This window comes from Paramormyrops kingsleyae, chromosome 3 (genome assembly GCF_048594095.1).
Source record: "Paramormyrops kingsleyae isolate MSU_618 chromosome 3, PKINGS_0.4, whole genome shotgun sequence".
Lineage (NCBI taxonomy): Eukaryota > Metazoa > Chordata > Actinopteri > Osteoglossiformes > Mormyridae > Paramormyrops > Paramormyrops kingsleyae.
The window spans coordinates 3,862,169-3,887,027 of NC_132799.1; the positions used below are offsets into that span (position 1 = coordinate 3,862,169).

At 48.0% G+C, this 24,859-nt stretch overlaps 1 protein-coding gene across 1 annotated transcript; it reads right to left on the bottom strand.

Annotated features, from left to right (window-relative positions):
* Nucleotides 1-5,680: 5,680 nt before the first annotated feature.
* adss2 (adenylosuccinate synthase 2) lies at nt 5,681-24,859 on the bottom strand. The gene is made up of 13 exons (XM_023828186.2): nt 24,152-24,859; nt 13,726-13,828; nt 12,679-12,747; nt 12,506-12,556; nt 12,048-12,114; nt 10,555-10,662; nt 10,250-10,331; nt 10,026-10,152; nt 9,275-9,429; nt 8,656-8,780; nt 8,125-8,222; nt 7,709-7,858; nt 5,681-7,178 (listed from the first exon to the last, which is right to left on the bottom strand). Exons 1-13 carry the CDS (start codon nt 24,347-24,349, stop codon nt 7,126-7,128), a joined length of 1,386 nt encoding a protein of 461 aa, XP_023683954.1. The 5' UTR covers nt 24,350-24,859; the 3' UTR covers nt 5,681-7,125.

Genomic DNA, 24,859 nt, shown 5'->3' on the forward strand with positions numbered 1-24,859 from the left:
GCGCCGGTTAGGGCGCATCCGTGTGTTTTGGGGCCGGGGGGGGCGGGGGGTGTTGGTTCCAAGGGGGGGACCTTTGATCGAGCCTGAGACGGGTTTGCCACTTCTCTCCTTTGTTGGGATTCGTCCACATTTTTTTTAAGTGCGTCAGATTCTCCAGGACATGAGGAACAGCCACCACCCCCCCCCAAAAAAAGAGAACGAAGACCTAAATCGATTCAAGAATCTATTTCCATCTATGACACTGGAATAAAAGCAGAGATCAGAAGCACCAAATTATCCCAGGTGCTGGAAGAAGCTTTTGATGCCCTTCTGGGTGGCTCTCCGTGCAAGTGGACGCCTATACCAAGAATTACTACCAGGGACAGAAGGAACTGGGCCTTTTTTTGCAAATGGCAGCAGTTAGAAATAGGAGGGCAATGTTTCCGCACCTGAGTAGGTGCCGCGTAGCGTCTGAGAGGCCTGTTAGCTGCCGCGCTGCTAAACAGCGACGGTTGCAGTCTGTGGACGTGGAACAGAGAGAGAATTGGGGAACCATTTTCTGAACGAGCAGGGCCACTGGGGGCCCGTTCTGATAGCCGCGTGCGGCGAGTAGGAGGCGTTTGCGAGGATCAAACGAGGCGAAAGGCATCGCGTTCGCCGTGAGCAGCTGGGCGACGGGCGCAGCGCGGACCACAAAGACCCACGCGGAACCCACACGCGCACGCTGTCACGCTTCTCCGCACAAGAGCTCTGGCTCGAACCCGAGTCCCAGCCTGGGCCCCTGTAGAGAGCAACCAATAGCCTCGAGGTTCAGATTTGTCATGTTTTTATGAGCAAAAGGACACCATTGTGTTTTGGCTGCAACATTTGTTGCCATTTTTACTACACTTTCGTGCAGCATTATATATCAAAAATGACATATTTTAGTCTCCTCCTATATATTCATAACCTAGTAATATTTTTACTATGCATTTCTTTCATGTTTATCATGTAGGTCGTTTATAGCAGAGTTACTGTCAGGATAAAGTACAAACAGTGCTTTTCTCCACAGATATGCGTGACTAACTACCGCTGGGGTTTGTTCAAGCCATTTAAATAACACTCAAACCAGCTGGTAACCACATAAACCAAACGAGCGCCGCTAAACAAGTGCTTTGCCGACCGGCTGATGGCAGAAGACGGGAGAGAGCGGGGAGTCACGCATCCCGACTGCCACTGGAACATCTGTGCCTCGTCGCTCTCGGAGGTTCGGGTTCGGTTCAGACGCTCACGAGCCACGTTCACCTTGACAAAGTCGTGCTCGGCGCCAGTGACCATGCGCTTCAGCACCAGCTCCGGACAGCTCCATTCAGACTCTGCGGAAGGGGGGAGGAGCCAAACCACAGAGTCCCATATAGGAAAAAGTTTAATACTGTCAGGTCGCCGGTGACTGTTTTTAAAGTAATAATTCACTCAATTTGCAAACTTACACAGGCTAATACATATCACAGGCATAATGTATCAGTGTCAGTTGCTTGGAGCTTGGGGGGGGGGGGCAGTCTGACTGACTAATGACTGGCTTTGTCCAGCTGTGAGCTTCAAGCCTCTCGGGGACCCTAAATCTGTCAAGAAGGCCGACTGCAGCCCTGGTCCCGTCTCCAGCTTTGTTTGTGTGGGCCGGTTGCTGGGGTGTAACGTCGACCCGCACCCCGTTTTATCTTCGCTTGGGTCCGGCCCACCCACATGACAGCCCATCCTGGACTCACTGCCTTCTGGGTAAATATTTAGTGTCCAAACAACCCGCGCCCAATAAACTGGACTGTGAGTGTGGATACATCTGCTGGGGGGGGGGGCAGTGGCTGGTGTGCTACAGCAACTGTGCTGAGGCCTGGATGGTGCTACTGGTGGCACCTGTCCAGCTTTGGGGCGGGGAGGGGGGGGGACATGGAAAGCAACTGCCCAGTCTTGACACGGCCCATAAGGAGACCCAGCAGGTCGTTGGTTCGCTGGGTGACCGGTGACCCCACTCTGTGGGTGTGGCTATTCGCACTGTCACGGGTACAGGGGGCAACTTGTGAAATAATATTCAGTTTATCACCATGACTTTTGGGCATCTTGTGCGTTGTACACCAACGAGTGCACAACTGGCAAAACCCTCAAAAATAAAGGCTGTTATGTTTACTAACCTTGAAGTACATAGATAGATCCACAGCCTAAGCCGCCCCCATCCCAAACCTAGCCTCCCGTTCTGTTTACCCCACAGCTGCTTCTTCCCCACCCCCTCTATGAGTGGGGTCAGAGGTCACGTGGGCCAGGGTGGAGGCCTGCCCCCACATGGAGCAGCTGCTGCGTTTCTCAGGACAGGGACCAGACAGCGGCCGCGGGCACATCTGCTCCGGCGAGGTCACTCTGGCTGGGCCACCGCACCGGGGAGCCACCACTGACACCAGCAATGACCAAATTACCGGGCCTTAAAAGGAGCCGGTCTGCACCTGGATCGGGACGTCAAAGCCGGCACTCATTAAGAAGCACGTCTTTTCAGGATGTGCCGGAAGGTTCCGTGTTTCGTTACTAGAACGTTCGAAAACTTTGTGTATGAAAGACGGTAAATATTTATTGAGCATAGACGTCAAGTGTATCCAAGGTCTGCGCCTTAGCTATGCTATTAGCAAGCCGGCATTAAAGGCCTGTGCAAGAAGAAAAAAAACTTTTCTTTGTGCTGATCTAAACTGACTGTTTTTTCAGCCTCATCGTTTAAATTGGTGTGACAGTGAAGAAATCCTCAGTCGCTGACCTTGTAAAACCTCCGGAAGATTCTGTGGGGGGGGGGGGGGGGGGGAACCTTGCTTGCAAGAACAAAAAAATAAATGAAAGAAGTGTGTTTGGAATGATTTGATGTGGCGGCGGCTGAGAGGCAGACGAGCGGGGAACTTGTGCTTCAGTTAGTGTCGCTAATTTCTGCGTGCTCAGTCCGATTAAAGAAATGGCCCCCACCTGGATAACAGGCCAGACGCAACATGGCCGCGGTTCCCCCGTGCTCCTGGAATATCGGTGCCGCTTGTGTAATGGGTCACGTGCTTCGCGGGCCGCCCAATCGGGCCTTGCCGTCCGCCATGAGCGCGGAGTGGACGTCGGGGAGTTTCTTAGATGGCGGCTTCGTGGTTCAGTGCCTGAGGTGAGCAGCGTCCTCCGTGGCACGAGTGCGGACTGGGCTCGCTCGGCCGCACCAGCCTGCCTCGCACCACGAGACCGGCAGGATTCAAACGCGGCGGCCCGTGGCCCGGACCGCGGCGGGGGGGTCCCGCTGGCGCCGGCAGAAGGCGTGACCCCACCCCTCTGCTGGAAGCTGAGCGACCATTCACCCGCAGGCCCTGCTGACGTCAGGAGGGCACCTGCAGTGCCAACGGCAACACGGATCCTGCGTCGCCGCACCTGGAGCTCTCTGCTTGAGCATCTGCAACGGGCGCGTGACAGCTTCTGCTCTGAAAATTCTGGCAGCCATCACTGCCCCCCCTGCCCGCCCCCCCCCTCCTTCCCCCTACACTCACGTGTGCCCGGATTGGCCCCAAAGTACCACGTGACACCCACCGGCCAATTAAAAATAGCACTCACAGTACACTATGTGTGGTGAACACAATCTAAATTCCCTTTAGCTTTTTTTTTCTTCTTCTTCTTCTTGCTTACATTGTGGTGTCCACTGTAACCACATTCTCATGTAAGGGCTGCTGTGGTTTCGATGCTGCTTTCCGGTCTCATGGTAACTGGTACATCGACCCTGACAAGCATGGTGCATGCAGGTCAGTCCTGTCTGACCTGAGGCGTTATCTGTCACAGTTTGTGTTTGAGGAAGGAGAGGAGTTTCACTTCAGTCTAGGGCCACTGCCAAGGTTGTGGGACGAGCCGTCGCTTCGTGACCTTCGAAAACGCCGTAGCGTGACCCGACGGACACTTCTCACTGCCTTGTCCAATTCTCTCTTCCGCTAATTCCTCTCTTAAAACCTGAAGCCAGCAACTCGAAATCTCTCATATTGCTCCCCCCGTTCTCCAATATGCGAGTAACATTAAATAAATGTTCACCTCGAGATTCTCGTTCGGAAGGTGTTTTACCGTCCAACACGTTACACGACGCCCACAGAGCAGCAAAGTCGCAAGATTCTCAGAATCCGCCATCGAGTACCTGAGACATAAAGACATAAACACATAAAGCCATCAGTAAGCTTGGCAACCACTAACGGAGATATTTGATACGCAGAAAACATATTGTGTTTATGGCACGAAACATTAAACTATGGGGTGTCGTTAGAAATAGTTCATTAATCTTTATTTCAAAGGAATGAGCGCCCTCTTGTGTTCATTGAAGGACAAGCATCGTTACCAACAAGAAAGTTTGCAAACGACACTGTTCTTAGCGTTGTCGGTGATATATGGGTACTGCATTCCTCGGGTAATTTTCTTGATTAATAAACATCATTATTTTGAAAAAAATACTTCACTGAAAACTTTTACTCTCTCGCCAAGGCATTTAAACTGATGAAGCTGTCATCTCTTAAAACACTCTTCATCGTGACATTTCCCTGCAGAGGTAGGAGGGCACACTGGGGTTGCCAGGCAACCCGGTGTTGTGTCGTCAGCTGACCAACCCCCAGGGCCTGTGCATCGTGAGTCCTCCTGTGATGTCCTATTGTGGGTGGGCTGGATCTGGCCCAATCATATCAAGTTTCCTCAAGAAGGTAAGTGAAGCAGCTGCCCCCCCCCCCCGGTAACATATCCAGAACCCAGCATGCAGAATGCACATTTACTCAATTTACCCAATTCATTTGGGATGTTTCATTCAGTAGCACTTAATTTAGCCAGAACACACACTGAAGTGACTTAGCGTAACACCAGAGTTTTAAATAGATCCCCGCACGCTCAGTCACACTTCTAAAATGCCTCCTGACATTTGCTACTGACCAAACCACACAGCTGCACCTAAAAGCATGTTATTAACTGTCAACATCTGAATGTGCTTCTGCTGGTGCAGGTAGAATGTGTTTGTGATTCCTCCAAAAAATAAACACCCATTGCTGGCTTTTGTAAAACATATATACTGTATATGTAAGTGTGTATGTAAGAAGCATGTAATTAATATGTAAACATTAACTGGCAGCTTTAAATACTGTCATTACATTCGTCTCAAACCTGACTCACCTGCAACTTAATTAATAATGATCTCCTTTAGCTAACTCCCAATGCATTTCAATGGATTCTTGAATGATTGTATTCTGCAAATATTGGGTTAATACCAGTTTTGTGTGGTAAACCAGTGACCAGTGCAACTAGAAAACAACAAAATACTCCGGTTTAAATTGGGGGGAGGGTGTCCTGTCTAATCTCAAATCTCTCGGTTCCATGTGCTTTACATTAAACACACATCTGTACCAAAGCAGTTTGTGAACCCAGACAGAAAAACACAGTCAGACCTGTATGATTTATATCCAGTTATTCAATGCATCAGAATACAGTATTTAATCCACTCAGTCATTAAAGTGCTAGTTCCTCTACAATCCTCTGCCTCACTTTCTAGAGAGCAACTTTTCATTTCTTGCCCCTGTCCTCATGGAACAGAGTTAAAGGACGTAGTCAACCCTTTTGATTGGCCACTGGCCAATGCATTCAGCCAATCGACTTTGAACTCTTTCCGGTCACATCGAGACTGTCGTTTTTGATCAGCACAAAAGAATAGAAAAAACATTTATTCTTAGCAGTTGTGAGAAAAAAGAAAGCGGTGGATTAATTTATTCAAACTGTCAAGAGATGAGGTTGGACGACTCAAGTGGATCAGAACATTCTGGAAGCATCTGCGGCATACATTTGACACATTTACAAGAACGGTACAGCTGGTGCAATCACGTGTTGCTTGGAAGAAGAAAGACCTTTCAGGTGACTATAAAATGTTTAAAAAATATAAACAGCAAAGAAAAACCAGGACTAACCAGAAAACGCCAAACAATGGCTGCATATTAAAACACATTCCTGCATTGAGTGTTTTGATGTTTTGAATTTAACATGGTAGAACATGGTGTTCACAGGCCATTCTGACCTCATTAAATAGTATTATCCTCCCTTTTCCCTAAAGAATATAAACAGAGGCATGAGAAGGGCATTCTTTGGGCCGATGCATTGGAAATGACTGTCACGGATGCCGGGTCGCGCTCGTTACAACAGTGTGATTTCCGTTCAAAAACGTGAGGGACCTCCGAGCGCAGCAGCCAGGTAACTGCGCCAATCAAGATGCCAATCTGTGTTCAAGTCACGATTACAGAGGTTGGGAAGCACTGAACCCAGTTTGACCCCCACATGGTACCTTCAGGAATACAGCCAGATCTAAAACCTTATACACTAATAAAAATACATAAAAAAAAAATGTCTCAGCAATGAACTAGCGTTGCAACGGCTGGTTAGGTGACAGATGAAAGTGCATTGTGGGGTCGAAACTTTTTATATCATAAAGGTCTCCTTATACGCATGCACGCACGTGCGCACACACACACACACACACGCACACACACACACACACACACACACACACACACACACACACACACACACACAAATACACACGCGCGTACCTGTATGTTCCCAAAGGACAGACTGACAACGGAGAACGTAGAATGAAGACTGGACATTTCCCAAGCTGAGGCGAAACTAGACATCTACAAGACACACGGCATGCGGACGTGGTTCCGTTTTTAGATTCTGAGGTTCCAGAGCCTCCCAGACCGGGAGAGGAGAACGGGAGTGAGTGGGGGGGGGGGGGGGGGAGCCATCCATGTTTTAAGAGTATAATCATTTTTGTTATTACTATTGTTGCTGTTTATGTTACTGCCAGTCAGAGCCAAGGGTGTAGCGGTCCTGGGACAGTAAGGAAGAGACCTGCATGTACACAGCAGATGAGCTCATCTGCTCCAAAAAGGCCCCCCCGACCCCTGATTGGCCCACTGTCCCTCTGGCATCACACAGAAGACAGAGAGGTCCCCACACAGAGAAGTGTCCATATGTAGCTAGGTGCCTCTGTGGTCCCCCAAACCTTATAAGCCCCAGGGCCTTGATTAGCAGGGGGGGGGGGGAGGAGTGGGACGTCTAGATGGGCCGGCGGCAACCCTCTTCCGGGAGCAGCGAGGCCCCTCAGAAGACTTGGATCATGGACTCCCGAGACTTGCCCACGCCGATCCACTTGACTGTGGGAGAGAGAGAGAGGGAGACTCCTGAGTGAATGCCAAGCCCTCCCCATTCATGACCTCAGGATGATGTCACAATGATGTCAACAGTAACCATGTCAACTGCTTCTCAGGGGTCATTCATCTCCACCACGCAATGCTGAGCACTGCAGAAGAGATGGGGGGGGGGTGTGTGACCATGTTCAAGGAACTCAAACAGGTTCTAGTCCTAGTTGCAAGAAAACCAACGACCCAAGGCCATACCGAGGTCACATGGGTAGAAGGTTTTAGACTACAGAGGATGCTGTCATGGGGACCATTCATTGTCGGTCAGGGCACAGATAGACAAGTTGGATAGTCAAGTGATCGTTCTCTTGTGATTTTCGGAGCTACACCAAATGTAGGTATACAGGACAATCCTCCATTGGGCGTATAACATACTAAAGATAGGTAGATGGCTCTAAAATTATAATACAGGGAACTGCCATTCGTACAAAAAGGTAATGATATGAATAAGTAACATCACGGCTTTAACGGGGGTCTGCCCTCACCAGGCACCTCCAGGTACGACTCGATGTAGGAGACGTATTTCTGGGCCTTCTCGGGCAAATCTTCAAACGTCCTAGCGCCAGAGGTGTCACTGTTCCAGCCAGGGAGCGTTTCATACTGCACCTCCACCTTTTGTAAGACTTCTTGGTTAGCTGGAAGACAGAAGGTAGCGCTGGACGTGGTTGGCATGGTAACGAGAGGTCTCTGTGTGTCCTCACAACCGAAAAGACTAAGAAGCCAAACCCTGAATGAAAAGACAAAAGGAGCCCTTCCCTCAGGCGCACGGGGACTCGCACTGATTCCGTTCTTTTTTTAACAAGTCCAATAAAGTTAATAATTAACCACCAATAAACCCCCAAAAGAATCCTTAGAAAGAGAGCCGGTGGGTTTCATCGCACAAAGCACACTGAACGGTCACCTGGGAAGTGAGGTATTAATTCGCCGTCCACCTTGTAAGCCACGCCAACTTTAATTTCAGAAAACACATCCAAAATGTCCAGTTTGGTTAGGGCTAGCCTGCAGGATGACAATGAGGAAGAAACAGTGATCAAACTAAACCGATTTGCTCAGCTGATTCCAATCCACTGACACAAGCCACAATGATACTGACAGTGAAATATCCCCCAATATCCATGGGAATGTGAAAAATGTAGGTCATTGTCTGCATTAACAACAAGATGGTCGGATCTACAGAACAGGAGTTAAACAGAAATAAATGCGGGCAGTGAGAATACTTACTGACCTACAAGCATGATAATTTTGTTTGTTTACTGTGAAACAAAAAACTTGCAGATACTGTGTGATATGAAAAAAGTGGCTATCGGTCTGAATGTGTGAGGCCTTCGACTCGGTGTCACATGCCAAGCGTGCCCAACGCTGGCACCGCGGAGAAAGTGCGAACCGGACAGTGCTGCAGAGGCGATGGCGGCGGCGGCCGAGTGCCACTTACGCAGTGAAACCGTTGATCATGTGGGCGTATTTAATTAGCACCAGGTCCAGCCAACCGCACCTCCTCTTGCGACCCGTGGTCACGCCCACCTCCTTCCCCCGGGTCTGCAGGAGCTCACCGACGTCCTTCAAAGAAGGCAAAGTGGAACGTCGGGCCAGATCTCGAAAACCAGTCTGTGCAGTTTCAGAGAGCCGCTGGGTATGCTGGCCTCCCATGTCAGGTCCCCGCTGGCTTCATTTCAGTCACCATTTAAGGTGCCTCATCTGGCATCTCAGGTGGAAACTATGTATAATGCTCTATTTAAAAAGAAAACTTTAAACAGCTGGATTCCATATTATTACATAAGTGGGCACCATAAGGCAGCCAATCAGGCTACTCAGAAATAGAAAGAAGTCATACATTCCTGGAACATCCCATGTGGAATGTCAAATACGGGCTGGTCAATTGAAATATTACATTCAGCCAATAGATGGTGCCGTTTAACAATAAACTGACAGCGGCTTCAAGAAGACAGGCGACGACCTGGAAACATGTTGAGTCACATGAAAGGAAAGGAACGCCGCTTCCACGGCGACAGCAGCGGACTGGCGGCGGTTGCTAAGAGACGGGCCGCCCTTACATTGTTCTGCTCGGAGGGGAAGGCTCCGATCCCCACACGTGTGGTGTAAGCCTTGACTACGCCGTACACCTCGCCCACATTCTGGGGGGGCATGCCCAGGCCCGTGCACACTCCACCCACGGTGCAGTTGGAGGAAGTCACAAAGGGGTACGTCCCTGAAAGAAGGAGCCAAGTCAGTGTCCTGGGGGAGGGCGAGGGAGACGGCATCACATGCGGAGATGTTATTTCAAACTCAGCTGTAAAAGCCATTCGCGAAACCGCAGGTTGTGCTGGATGGACCGTCCGGGCAGCCAATTGGAAGCCGGTCATATGAAGGTCAGCCACGCGGCTTGTGTTGTGTGGGTGGGGTGTGGAGTGAGGTGTGCTGCTGGGGGGGGGAGTGTTTTGTAACTTTAACCTGGGGGCAGGCACATGGCAGCGCAAGTCCAGTCACAAGGTGTCCTGCGTTGTTTCTACACGACCGGTGTGGCATCTGACTAGCCTGTAATTCTCATGTCCCCCCCCCAAGCCCCATGGGCCCAGCCCTTCCCTAAGGGTCTCATTTCATCTGGTGAGTGAGAGTGGACTGTTCATTAGCATAGCAGCCGGTGTGGATTGGCTAGCTCAAGAGCCAATCAAATTCCATTTTGCTCATTGGGAGCTCATAAAAATAAGCCAATGGACACGGGTTGTTTTGCCCAGCTCAGCACGGATCTGAACAGAACTGAATGTTAGTATGAGGTGTGACAGAAGTGGGGGAGGGGGTGCTCACCAAAGTCAATATCCAGGAGGGCTGCGTTGGCCCCCTCCACCAGAATCTTCTTCGGGGGCCCGTGCAGTGCTTGGTACATGAAGTACACGCCGTCCCGCACCATAGGTTGGATCTTCTCCACGTACACCTGCAGGCACATGCGTGTGCACACACAGGGTCATCACTTCTGAGAGACGCCCATCCTCCCACATGTGAGGCTCTGAGGTCGGCAGCCGACGACTCACCTGCAGTTTCTCAAGCTCGCCATCGATGTCGACCTCCAGCGTCGGGTACATGGCCTTGTACTGCATCGCTAACACCTTAAACCTGCAAGGAGGCGGACGAGTCCTTAAAAGAGCACCCAACATGTATGAGCGTTGATATGTTTGATGATTATATGGCTGCTGAAAGTCCTCAGAGTTCACCTCAACATTCTAGGTAAAATTGCGCAGCAATTACTAAATGAACTACCCAAGAGGCAAATAAGATTTTGTATATTTCAGCGGAAGATTCTACATGCTAGACATTCCACAGAAAACCACGGCGCTACCTTTCAGAGAAGTCATGGAAGTCGGAGAGGAGGTCGCATATCCGGAGGCCGCTGCGGGCCGCCTTGGCTGAGTAAACCGGCCCGATGCCCTTCTTCGTCGTTCCCAACCTGGAGAGATACAATAAACAAACCTGGAAACGCCAAACAACCTGGGCATGTCACTTCCTGTGACGGCGGAGCCGACATTGGTGAAGGTCAGGCTCATACACTCAGTGCATAGGCAATAAAATCTGGGGTGGGTTCCTGCATGGGCTCATCGGAATGAGAGCAGGTCCAATCCCTCCAGGGCCCAGATTGTGAAACAAACATGGCAGCCGTCTCGCCAGACAAGCAGGTGAGGTACCAGCACCCCTGCCTCTGCTTCCAACCAGGTCTGGCGTCCCACAATCCACATGCTTAGTGTAAAGCCGCATAGACACGGGTGATACTGTGATTGGCTGTCGGCTATCCTGACTGAGGTGTGATCATTTAAGCACAGGGTGCTGTGTACTGTACACAAAACTTGTGCCGGCAGATCTGCGGCTTCCTCGGTCTGTCTGCGTGCACCAAGCCACGTTTCCCAACCAAGAGTTCCTCATTTTCATGCCCTTGGGGGAGACGCTTAACCAGAATCAAAGTAAAACCTATAAAAGTCCAAAGCATCTCATCAGTGTTTCTCAATACCAAGAATGCAAAGATAGTATTTGTGGCAAGACCAGTCTTGCTAACTTGCCTTCCGAGACTGAACTTGGGACACAATGAATCATGGGATTGGTCTCGTTTGGCGAGGATGCAACCGATGTATTTTTGATAATTGAGGAGGGGCAAGAACGACATCCAGGGATTTTTAGTGCCTTATGAACTTCTGTTTCTGTGTATTGGAACTGGTCTTCGGCAATGGAAAATGAAGATAATCGGGTAAATGAGAACGGCTAAGTACGCATATTGAGAAACACCCCATGTAATTAAAGGTTTGATGAACAGGGTGTGTAATACGGGTCTGTATTATGTGGAGCTCAAGTTTTCACCCATGGAAAAAGTTCAGTCAGTAATAAACTTATCGTGCGAGAGACAAATACCGCTCCCCCTTTCTCAGGGGAATAGTCTCTTCCTGCAGTTTCCAACAGACCACTTGCCGGCAGGATGCTGAGAGACTCCTGTGGGGGGGGGGGGGGTCTCACGATTCCTGACTGCGGCACCTCAAAGCACGTTTGCTTCATGCGAGCGTCCCACGGCGTTTCGCTGCGAATGTGCGGACAGTCACGCGACACTCGGTAAGCGATACCGCGGGCGGCTTTCCCGCCAACTCCGGCTGCTCCAACCTCCTTTTTTAAAGCTCTGCTCATGAACTTGACCTGCAGCAAAGAGCGCACAGGCTCAACTAATTCAGCCTCCTTCAGCCATGGAGGTCGACTTCATCTGGTGTCCAAAAGACCCCTTCGGGCAGCAGTGAGAAGGGCTTCTGCGGCTTAGGGGGTGGGGTACTATTGGGGACGGAGAGGTGGGGGACTTACTTCTTTCCTGCCTGTTGCTGCCGTTGCTGCTCCTGGACTCCATCTACCGCCTGGTGGAAATCGAAAACTGTTGGCAGAGGGAGACGAGAGATCTGTCACACCCGTGGCCCCAATAACCTCGTATCTCTGGCTGAAAACAAACAAAACAACCCTCCCCCCAGTCCCTGACATCAAACTAGTTTTTAGGTCACTCCCACACAAACGACTGTAGGACAAGCTCAGTGCCAACAGGAAGCCCAAGAGGAAGGCGGAGAGCGATCCCTGTGGGGCTTTCTCTGGGTTTTCCGGGACAGTCGCCTCACGTCACTGCACCCCGAGGTCACTTCCCTGCCGGCAGAGCTGAAGACGGGCTCTCGGTCACGTCACAGGACCGCCACCAACCGCACACTGCAGCTTAAATGCGTCTTATGTTCTTGGGTGTGAGGAGGAACAGGGAGCGGCTTGCTGGGGGTCCCTACCGATGTGCGCCCTGTCCGAAATGATCAGCCGCTTCTCCCATCCCTCCAGACCTGGGAATCGACGCCGGATGAGAAAAAAACATTAAAAATGAGACAGTGGGTCAGCACCCCTGTGCGGCCCCACTCTCATGAAACGGCAGATACCGCGGTGGTCTCCGAGAGAGCGGACCCACCTTTTCCCTTTCGCTCGTTCTTCTCTGCCTCTTCAAAGAGGCCTGGCAGGTGGATCACCACTCCATTGCCTGCGAAAAATGCCCTTTTTAACTGAAGAACAAGACCAGGAGGTAATTGGGACACCGGACAAACACCACGATTAACCTGCAAGGACCTGCTGGACTCAAAGATGTTGAGGATTCCTAGAACATTAGAGATGGAACAACCAGGCCACCATCTGTCTTGAGAACGGTACTTCATCCCAGCACAATCATCCTCGCTCTTTCCTAAAAGGCTCCAATACTGTCTTATGGTAATATGCTAATATCCAGTATGTGGGAATCCTGCAGCGGTTCTGTTTTACTACCCAGCTCAGAGTTTCTTATGATCATAAAGATTAATTCGATTGAAATAAAATACATATATTAGACTGGGAAAGTTTGTGTAAATAACTTACAAATACACCTTTAATATGCAAGGCAGAAAAAGTTGCCAAAAAAAACACGGAATATACTTAGAGAAAACTAAACAAAATGCCTTAGCGGATCTCTGTCATTCCGACTAAGGCTGGTTTCCTGTCGCCAGGAACGATAAACACAGAAGACCATTAGCGAAATGAGATTGCTACGGATGAACCCTGTGTGCAGCTCCCTGGTCCTTAGCCCTGGCAGGCGACTGGTGCCTTTGGCACGGCCTTGTGAAAAACCGCCTGACATCTCACTAATGAGGAGAACACCAGCTAAGAGCAGGTTTCACTCACATCCTCTTGACGATAGCTAATGTTCAGTTTTATCTGGGGGCGTGGTTAGGAGTCATAGGAATAATGCTTTGACATTTACGGTGGGTGGAGCTACTGGCAGCAGCCAATCACCAACAGGTTAAACCCAAGATCAACCAATCAGAAATCATCAAGGATGATGTATAATTATCAAAGGCGTCAAAGTCTAATCCATTATCATTTTTTTAACAGTAGACAAAATGTGTAGGCGGTGGTTTTTATAATTTTTTGGAGCAGTAGAGCAGGTCTTGCCATCTTAAGACGGGCGGCCAGGAACTTTGGCACTCACCTATGAACGCGGTGACGTTGGGGTTGATGATGCCACTGGGAAGGAGGTGGAAGTCATACTCCACGGCGTCCACGACCACAGTATGTCCGGCATTGTTTCCGCCCTTTGGAGACACCGAGGAAAAAACTGTTTTTTTTTTTTGTTTTTTGTTAAACCTGAGATGCTTATTAAGCAGAAAAAAAAAGCTTCTTCGGTGAGTTATGGCTTTCCAGATGCAGTCCAGATACAGGCTGCTGGCTGGAAAGCAGCATTTGGCACTTACAGAAGAGGGCCACCTTCAGATGGCACTAAAGCTATCAAAACCAATGCGGGTCCAGCATGGAAACAGGTTTTGTGCACATAATAATGCTGCATTCTTATGTCCATATTTTGCTCTTACGGTACGCAGAAGATCCAAACGATCCTAAAACAATTGGAAAACAATTTCTGGTTACTAAGAGACTACAGGTTATGTTTACACATATCTATGTCTTCCATCCGCAGGCAGCGTTGCCCTGGTAACCATCTACGCTATACTTAGTGCGAAGAGCCCTCTACATTATACCTGGGGTAGTCTGGAAGTCACCCCGGGGATCGCACTTAAGCTCACGTTTCCGGAGGTCAGCTCCAGTGATCCACCACCATGGCACGTTTATCTAGTTTGTATAGAAACATCTGACCACTCCCGCGCACCTTAACTTCCAATGACACCTCCCATTGTTCACTTCGAACTGGCATAATGGTGGCTGGGGTTGTCATAGCTCACAAACTATCGCCTAGGAGTTCAATTATAATTACCGGCAATGCCCCCCCCAGGTAGGCATAGCGCTGAAAAAATCACGAGGTGAGGTAACATTAATGATACTTCCTGTTCCAAGTCTCGGCAAAAAGCCTTTAGAATAATACACCATTTTGATCAGGTTAAAGAGTTCCAAATATAATCTCTGGTCAGAACAATTTCTAAAAAGCCTGAGAATGACTGTCATTCCAAACATTAACTAAATAAAATGTAATATATGAATGAATATGCTAAAAAAAACGCACACAATTGGTTTCTCATCATGGGACTTCCTTATGGTAAGATTTAACAAACTTTTCCATTTCGTTTCGCATGTTTTGAAATTTTTTGGGATGCTGTTCTTGCATATTTGACACTTTTATTTTGATAAGTCGCTTCCATACATCACACCTGCATACCTGTAGGCCAAGGAGGTCCTTGTTGAGCTATGGACTCTGTTTGATGACCTGAATACCGTGAGAGGCTGGAACAGACCTCTAATCAGGATCCCCCTGCCCTGCCTGATGGAGGAGCCTTGTCGGCAGGAGGACCCTGCCTCAAAGGCCGCCATGCCGGACCGCGACCCCTCCTCGCGACCCCTCCTCACACCCCCTCCAGTTGCCGTGCTAGATCATGTTGTCAGGAGCTCCCATGACTGGCAGTGCTGTAACCTGGGGAACAACCGCTCTCCCCGGACACCGAAGCCTCTCTACACCTAGTCTGGCACCTTCTATTTCCAGACTGACAGAGGAATATGTGGCCATCCTAAACCGGGCACCCAGGACACGGATTTTTCCGTTGGTTTGTCATACGATGCAGTTGAACTTGTCCATGAGGGACTTGAACCTACAAACGCTGGCACCGAGGGCCCAGAATATTTCATATTATATAGTATATAAATAAATGCCAAACAGGGTCAAATACACCAAGACTGTCCTGGAGGTTTTAGAAGGACATCGCTCACATAACAGATGAGATTGGTGACGTCCGTATAGGGTCACTTACGTCATAAATCAGTCACAGAGATATCGCAAGCCCCCACACGCACCCAGGCGGGGTTTGTGGCTATTTTTTGACTAGCTACGTCCAAGGCGAGCGCACCAGAGTGCGTGTGCGAATGCCACTCCTTTCCTGTGGCATTTTACGATGCCGATGCAGGATGCCCGCAGCCCACGAGGTCACATCACGTGGGCTGCTCCAAAATATCACCGGGCCCCATGTAGCCGTGCGTTACCATTCTGGGAATCTATCAGGGTGCAAGTCGCAAATTAGACAAGCTCTCCTGTAAAAGCCAGGCTCCTCTACTTTTCCTAAAGCTAGCAGTTGACTGTTGGCCGATTAGCCGAATACTCATCCTGCTCCTGTCTAGGTATATCCCACAGCTCACCGTATCAGGTTATGAACTGGCTGTGAAACCAGTTGTATGACACAAGATGAAACTTCTTCAGTCAGAGGAAAAGCCTTAAGAAGTCACTGGTACTGGAACAAAAATACATTTATTAATTTCTGCATATTCTATATAAAAGGCATTCAAGCAGCTGACACAACAGAGATGAACTGCCTTTGTATTACCATCTGAAACCTTTAATTGGATAAGAAGAGATGTTGAACAAAGCTAATGAAATGCACAAAAGCCCACAAATAAGGAAAAACAGGCTGTTGGAATTGAAACCATGTTGGTGTTGAAATTCAAAACGGCTCAAAAACAAATGCTTTCAACACCGGGCGAGAATCCTGCAGCCCGAATCACAGTGCAGAGCCAGCAGAAACTTTGAATGCCCTCTGAGGGTCTGAAACCTATCCAACTGCGTCTCGAGGGACCAGGTGTCCGTTCTGGGGAACACGCAGCCAAATTCCCCTTGAATCCCCTACTAGGTCCCTCCAGGCAGCAATAAACCTGACTGGGCCAACAAACCCCGACCAGCTGGGCTTGGAACTCAAAGAACGAAGGATCTTCAGAACAGCAGGATTAATTCCTGGCCTAACGCCTTAACACCAAAGAAATACCTCCAAGAAAGTTCCAAGCAGTCCTCATTAAACTACCAAGCAAAGGGCTCTTTCCTGTGTTCTGGCTTTGGCACAGATCTGACAACCACTTTGGGTCATGAAGCACTACTTCAACACCATTGCTCTCCAGTCCAGGTCATGTTACACTAGTGTACAGGCAGGATCCAGAACTTTAAGTAATGAAGATTCCAGTTTCAGTTCCATACTGATGCTCTTACTGGTTCAGAGAGGGGCAAAAAACTTGCACATAGACTGACCACAAACTGCAAATCACTAACAAAAAATATCCGTCTTACATAGCATAAAGAGCAAAGTTTCTAGCCAAGTATGACACAGAAGGCAATACTGGAAATTACAAACTAGCTTCTCCAAGCTATCTTCATAGCCACTATGTCATTTTCGTTGTTGTTAATACTAGCTTTGGCATTTTCCCTGTCGACTGTGAACACTCAAAGTCCTAATCTTGATCTTTAGAGGAAGACACCAACGTGATACTATTTTGTTAAGCAAGTCTTGGCACATTTTCTTCTCTAAAAGAACAGTAGAGCATCTCAGCAGATAATCGTCCACAATCCCTCAGGGCACTGGAGTCTGGAGCAGGTTTTTTGGCCTTTGCACACAGGCAGGCTCAGGCTACCACCAAAGGACAGCCAACCACATTCCACCATAGCCCACTTGACAAAAGATCAGCAAACACTGGAGGGAGCAGCACCACAGGAACGCTGTTCATCAACAGTACCTGCCAGCACGGTGTTGATGTCACTCCTCGAGGCTCCTATGTCCGACATGAATCACCTAAGGAGAACCAGATTAGACAGGGCCATGTCCCTCGTCAAGGGTGACCAAGCAATCTTCAAGCACAAGGCTCCAGTGTGGCACAGATAAGACACATGGAAAAACAGAGTCCGCAACATCTTTCAATGGGAATGTGTAAGTTTCAGAGCGTCTGTACAGCGGTTTCTGCATTATTAATTTCCTCATTTATAAAATCCACAGTTAAAAAACATTTACAGGTATCCAACAACCAGCTTATGAATTGATTGCATTATTTCATTAAGACAACCACAGATAACCACCTGAAATGGCTCTACTGTCAAAGGTGAGATGTGAATTGGCAGAGTTATATTTCATACACTCAACATGGGCTTAATGCATCAAAAAGTGAAAAAGTTTTTATTTACTAATGAGTCACATTACCAGGAAGAACTCTGAACAGTCTCCAGACTGCGGGAGGGGGGGGTGGGGGTGGGGGTGGTGTGATTTTCTCATCTTTAGCTAGGTCTACAGAAGGTGCCAACTGGATGGGCAAGAAATAATCAGCGACCGAACTGAGTGCGGCGCGTGAGACGTATGTATCATTCACACGTGTGCGACCATCAGGATGAGGAAGACCAGATCACTGAGGTGCCATCCCTCAGCTGAGCGAAAACGTGGAGATGAACCCCCCCATGGGCATGCGGACACACCACCCCCGGTGCTCGCTTTGACACAGCAGCACATGCAGTTTTGTGGGTTATTTTTAAATGCCGCAGACTTGGCAGCCCGCCTGCTGTAGGGGTGGAGGGATCCTCGCCAGTGCGAGCGGCAAGGGGCGGCGGGCGGCGCCCTGGGGGCCTGACTGCTGGCAGACTCCTGCCCGATGCCCAAAGCCAGCTGTGTCATCTGACGGCTGATGTGCAGCCTGCTGCACCGGCACCCGGCCCGTTTGCACATGGGGTGCAAATTCTCATTTATCTACCTGAGTGCCGTAAACATGGGCAAGAAAAAGAACTTTCCAGAATGCCTTCGACCGCTGTATGGAAAATCAGAGCCAGCTCCAACTGGGGAAAAAAAACCGATGAAAATGTTTCATTCTAACACCTGCTTGTGCACGTGAAGCAGAGCTCCCGGCATTTAAACTCGAACAGTCTAAGTTGATTTACCCTTCGGTGTCCTCAGTTTGACTCGGAAACGGCCCACATTTCCCAGCCCAGAACAGCCCTTTTTTCTAAGATGCTTACTCACTTGCTGGGATTCAGTTTAAGTGCCGTTTCATCCCCCTGAGATTTTGTTCCAGCCTAAAACCTCATCGTGTTGAACGTTGAGTTCGATGTTCTGCTCACTGTCTTAAGTCACCATTCATAATACTCCCACCGGAAGTGTGCCACCTACCTCCCTGATTCCTATAATTCTGCAAAGTCATTGTGTTGGGGGAGGGGGGGGGTGCTCTGAGGTCCTCCAGGAGATGGGTGTGACAGGACAGGGAAGACTAAGTGAGCCCAGATACACGGCTCAGTGAGTCATCCTCGGGAGAGGGCCAGTGTGCTGTCAGGCACACTGTGGAGAGATATACTATAGGCTCTGGGTTTACTGTGAAAAGGCTACTCGATATGGCAGCCCAATCAAATAAAGTGTACTGAGCCTCTTCAAACAGCCTTAACCACATCCAGTGATAACCAGAAACAATACAAACTACGAACAATTTAATTCACAACTTCATAGTAATGCTCTGATGAAAATTGCTTGATGGTTGAAACATCTACTGCTTCAGCAGCGAATGCATCCGTTTAAATACAGCTTTAAACTGTCCGCTGTCTTGTCACCTTAGTGCTTGGAGATGTTGCTGGAGTCTTTGGGTCCCATAGCCCATAAGGTGTTCTCCAAAAGGTCCATGCCACGTGTGGAAGAACACATCTCTGACACGATATTTGTTTCTGCGCCTCGATCCTGAAGTGGCATGTAAATAACCCTCCAACAGATCCATTTATAAGGCCAAAAGTTAACAGAGGGACAGTAATCAAATAGTACTTCATGTGGAGATGTTTTGTATATGCAAAAGCATGGTTGTAACACTAGAGCAGCAGCCTTCCCTTACACGCCCACAGGATTCAAGTTCCAAACTTCATTGGTACAGGAGCCAGAACAACTTGATTGTGCCCCAAGTGACTCTGCAACTTTGTGGCACAGGATCAAAAACCTCTCATTAAACTTGGACAAATCAGGTGTAAACGGGAAACATGAACTCAACATACTCGTGGAAGATGAGACCAAAGCCATTGCTCTGGAAAACTCAACTTGGCAAAGTGACAGGTAGAGGATTAGGGGATGTTCTCATGAACAAACAGTCTGGCACCACGAGGAGAATCTCGTCTCATCGGATCATATTTAGTCCTACTGTTGTACTCAAAATATGCAAATATGAGTACAATGCCAGACCGCCTGGGACACGCTAAGGGCTACAGGGTAATTTATCCCTTTCTGCACCACTTGAATAAGTTTACACACAAAATCATAGCTATAAATGTACACCGAACCACACAAAGTTGAATCAAGGCCATTACCCCAATTCACCTGCAAAGCCTGACAGGCGTGTGCCCCTACAGGCAGAAGGGGAATGCCATTAATATTGATACCGCTGACACCCTGTCCTGCCTCCTCCCAATTTTCTCCTACAGATTAGAGGAATTGGAAATATATAATTCACATCCTTTAATATACAATAAGTTTTCATTTTGTAATATCCATCCAACTTCAAGCCACTCATCCAGGCCAGGGTTGCAGTGGGGCCTACAGCCTCCCCCGAGCACCATAGGGTACGAGGCTGGGCTGCACCTTGGATGGTCCATCACAGAGCTTATACATAGATGTGGGAGGAAGGTAACTGCACCAGGACAACAAACCCCAGACTCACAGACCTGTGGCCTGTACTACGAAGCGGGGTTACTGGCTTATCAGGGTAACTTGTCGGATTTAAAGTACCACAGTTTAGATGGACTTCATATTCGTTCACTTACATTTTGCCCAGACTACCTTAAATCCGACAAGTTACCGACAAGAGAACATATCTGTATTATCTACAAAATGTTGGTGCTCTAATATAAGTAGTTACTAGCTAATGGACAAATTATATCATTTGACAGCTTGAAACACTTCATGAATGAGACTGGTAATAAGTTGTTATAATGCTCCTTATTTAGGGCACTGGTCTATAAATAGTATGGAAGCACCAATCAATTGAAAAGTGACCGGAAATGGCTGATTTTTACCCTGATCGATGCTGACTGGCAGTTGGCCAATCAGTCTAAATATGGCCAATTTTATGAGCCAATCAAGCAGTACACCAACTAACGTTACTTTTTGTCCCAACCAGTGTTGGGCGTTATTTTATTGTACCCGGTTGCAATCATACCCACAATACAATCACGACACAGCAATACATTTACTTTTATTTTGCAGTCGCTTTTGTCCAAAGCGACGTACAAGTCAGGCAAATGGCACATTGCAAACAGATATGCAGCAAAGGAGTTTTTCAGACATAGGTGCACTAAGCTGAGCTTTCTATGAATGCCCAGGTACAAACGCAATGCTTAACACTATTAACAAACAGAACAAGCCGGCAAGTGCCTATCACGTGACGCCAGGATGTTCAGAGGTTGCAACAGTACCACAAGAAAAAGTGAAATGTTGCTTCAGCATGCATAACATCGCAGCGCTGCATTGCCTGTGTTATGGTTAAGTGGTGTTCCTGTTGACTGGTGGCATGTCACGTAGCATGCATCTGCAGAAGACGGAAGTAGATTTCATCAAGCTTGGAGAGCCATTTACAGTAATGAAGAAAAGAACTTGTCCAGCCCGTTTGTAAAATATGACATACATGCATGCAGCTGTAAAGGTGAGGTAGCTGCCTGTGAATTCATACCTTATGAAAAAAAGATTGCTCGTCAAATATATATTTTAAGTAACCTAAAGTTTGTGCAAGGACAATTCCAAATATCTACAATTTTTTCACTTTTCCAAAATTGAGGAATCTGCCATCAGCACACATCTGCGAGGATTGGTACTGGCACGTGAACGGCTTTGTCACGAGTTCACAGGGTCACAACGTAAACCGCAACCAGAACAAATATGACGGAAGGGCCAAAAGTTTTCATGGGTGGCCAAAAATACATTACGCCTATATGTGTGTTGGCTTTCACTCCACTATGTCGGCCAGCTGCAATTTTTTATGTTTATGACATTGCTCTTCAAACAGAAGGTGAATGTTTACGAACAAAGAATCCAAAACTTAAATCTAAATCCTATTTTGCAAATGGCTCTAAAAACAGAAATCTGACAACCACTGAAAGTGTGCTTAATATCGGGAAAGACCCTCATTTTAAGTTGACTCCAACAAAATCAACCACATATTGGAAGTTATATTTTTAACCGGTGAGCATCAGTCAATGTTTTAAAAAGAAATGAAATAAGTAAAGATTCTTTGCTTTTTTTCTGCTTCAGCCTCCCTGTGAGATGTTGGTTCGATTTTATCTCCGGATTCTGGGATGTTCTGCAACGTCACGACCGAAGATCTCACACTGTTTACAACCAGGAAGGAATATTATTGGTTTCTATTAAAAACCTTTAATAGAGCCCTAATTTTAGCACACAATAAAAGTATATCGATATAAAGGATATTGTTACCCTATACCTCGTTTTAAAAATATATTGATATACCATGAAAATTCTATATACCACTCAGCCTTAGTCAAAGGTAAACAACTGATAGGGGTAGTGAAGTATTGGATGAGCAGATGACCAGTAGCCGACACCCGGGGAGAGACTGGCCTATTCGTTTTAGGATGAATGCCTTTATTTTAAAAAGAAATTAAATGAGACAGTGTCCTGAATGGGTGACATTGGGGAGGGGCATGGTCTGGAGATTCTTCACAGTGCAGGACAAAGATGTTAAATTTGCAATGCGTACAATATGTGAACAAAAACTTGTATGCAGAGTACCCCAAAAATATTTCGAACCTATTTAAATCAACACTTGGAGGCAATTTTTACTGGAAGAAGATATCTAAAAATATTCTGCTTGCAAAAAGCTCAGCTAATTACAGAAGAGTTTTAAAAAATGTTCAGTCTGCTAACTAATATTAAATGAAGAAAATCGGAATCTGTACGGGCAGGTCTGGTTTAAGATAGATAAACCTAAACCGACGACTGGGACGGGCCATGGAAAATGCAGTTGGTGCATCGCTAGGAAACAGTAACCCAGCCCTTTGTAAAACACGCAGCACCGACATGCATCGTCTTCAGTCTTCTGCTGCCCTTAAACCTGTGATGAAATGGAGAGGGAGTCAGTGCCAAAAAAAACCCACCACATTGCTGGCCCAGCGCCAGCAGATGGAGGCCAGGGTGACTACCATCCTTGGCTGTCTTGCGAGTTCTACACTTAAGTTTCGATTCCTTGCAACAGGCAACTGTGTCTAAGTAGTTAGAAGAAAAGAAAGCCCTTCCCTACATATCTCACCAGAATCTGACAACACCACTCAGCTGTTAGCTGTAGGGCCTGGAGGTGTTATTTTACAAGCTGTCATTACAAAACTCACAATCGAGTGTTCTACAGGAGGGGGAAAAAAAATCTTAAGGTCTTATCTAATTCCTTGTGTACGTTTGGCTCAATTCGTCACTACTGGTGTGACACTAGCCCTGAATGCTGCTAGCGTTTCCCTAAAAGATGACAATTCATGATGTCTTCACTAGGCAGAAGCAAACAGACTCCCAAGTTCAGTAGTAATTAGTCAGGTAGGTTGGAAGGTGGGTATACTTTACTAGTCCCCAGGGGGTGGGAATTACTTCAGAGCTGGTTGTGTGGAAAGAGGAAAAAGTTTAGCCCCCATACAAGGTCACCCACAGCAGGACTAAACAGGAATAAAACTGGACAAACATACATACATCTCCAAGCAGGAGCAGGGAAAAAAAATCTACCCTTTTAATCTGATTTAAGAACATGTTTCTGATAAGATTTTATAAATCGAAGTCAAAACTGCATTGAAAACTTGAAGACACAAGTGATTCTCCGTTACGGAAAACAGGGAATCACTTAATGAAAACGTTACGGCTTTAGATAGTATATCGTTTATGAATGGGTGTTATTTATAAAACACTAAACGTATAGCTATACTTATATTATTAGTAATAAGACAATTAGCATATATAAACACGACTTTGCATGCCTATCCTGCCCCGGAAAGCACCCTTGGTATAATTTTTTTTTATTTGGTCGTGGGAATTGCAACTGGCCGCGTCATTCACGGCTCGAACAGCACGGAACGTCCCCGTTTTAACGCATCCAGCTGTGATACAAGACCAGGGAGAATTCCACAAAATGAGTTTTGCTGTGACAAATAAAAAGCACCAATTCTCCAGTGTCAGAGTCACCATGCCGCAGCATTAAATAAAAAGCTCACGATCACACGGAGGGAGCAGCGAAAAGCACCGCGGCGGAGCTCAAGGTGACATTAACAATTTACCGCCGGCTCGCCGTGCATTTCGCTGCTCCAAAGTGACATCTTGGATTTTACCCAGCCAGCTAGCTAAACTGTTAGCTAGCCGAGTAGCGGGACGCGGGGCAGGCTAGCTCCCCACTGAAACACCTCCGGCACCCCACCCTGCTGCTTTCCAGTCGCGCGATTGTCCCGATTAATCGGATCTGTCTACTGCACGCCGTGTCATTGGATCCAGGTCAGACCCGCCGACTTCCCCAGCTGGCTAGCCAGACACTTGTTCCGGACGCTGTCCGCCAGCCCCAGTACCGGTTTAATACCTCGCAAGGCGTCACGCATCGCCGCGGCGCGCTGCTTAGCTTACGCTGGGCTAGCCGGCGAGCGAGATGCCGGCGTGCTGCTACCCTCTGCTTACCTGACATCGGCAAACGATATCGGCGTCCTGGGCCAGCAGGTCCACGACTTTCCCCTTGCCCTCGTCACCCCACTGAGCTCCGAGCACCACAGTGACTTTGTTGCCGACGGCCCGGCCGATAACACGTGGATCCCTGGCGGCGCCGCAGGACCCCCCATTCTGCGCCTCCGTTGGGCACATACTCCCGCTCCCCGACATGACTACCTCTGCCTCTTCCCCCCAGGAGTCCCGATCCGCTGCGGCTCCGTGCGTAGCTGGCCGGCTATACCAATCGGACACGCCCCTAAAGCGCAGGGCCGGGGAGAGATGTGGTCCTTTCCTCTGACGCCCCCCAGCGCGGAGACTCCGGCCGGGACTCTGCGTGCATGCCCGCCTCTGCCGGTTCCTGCGTGTGCACGCAATATAGGTCAAAATTAGTCACTAGCCGTAGTTGCACAAGCACTTTTTAAATTAAGACGTTTAACATTGTTCGAGAACAGTTGGTCAATAGTAATATTATACATATTTATATGTAACCGCGAGCCTCTGCTGCTTTCTTTATAAGAAAACCGTCGGAGAGAAAAGAAATTGTTGGCACACTCCGTATTTTGTGGCTACATAGAAATAGGAGAGCATTTTGCGTTGTCATTCCAGTTAACATTGTGCAATAAAATCTTGTTGGCTGTCTAAAGAACAGCATATTACAAAACTGTTTAAACCACAAAAACA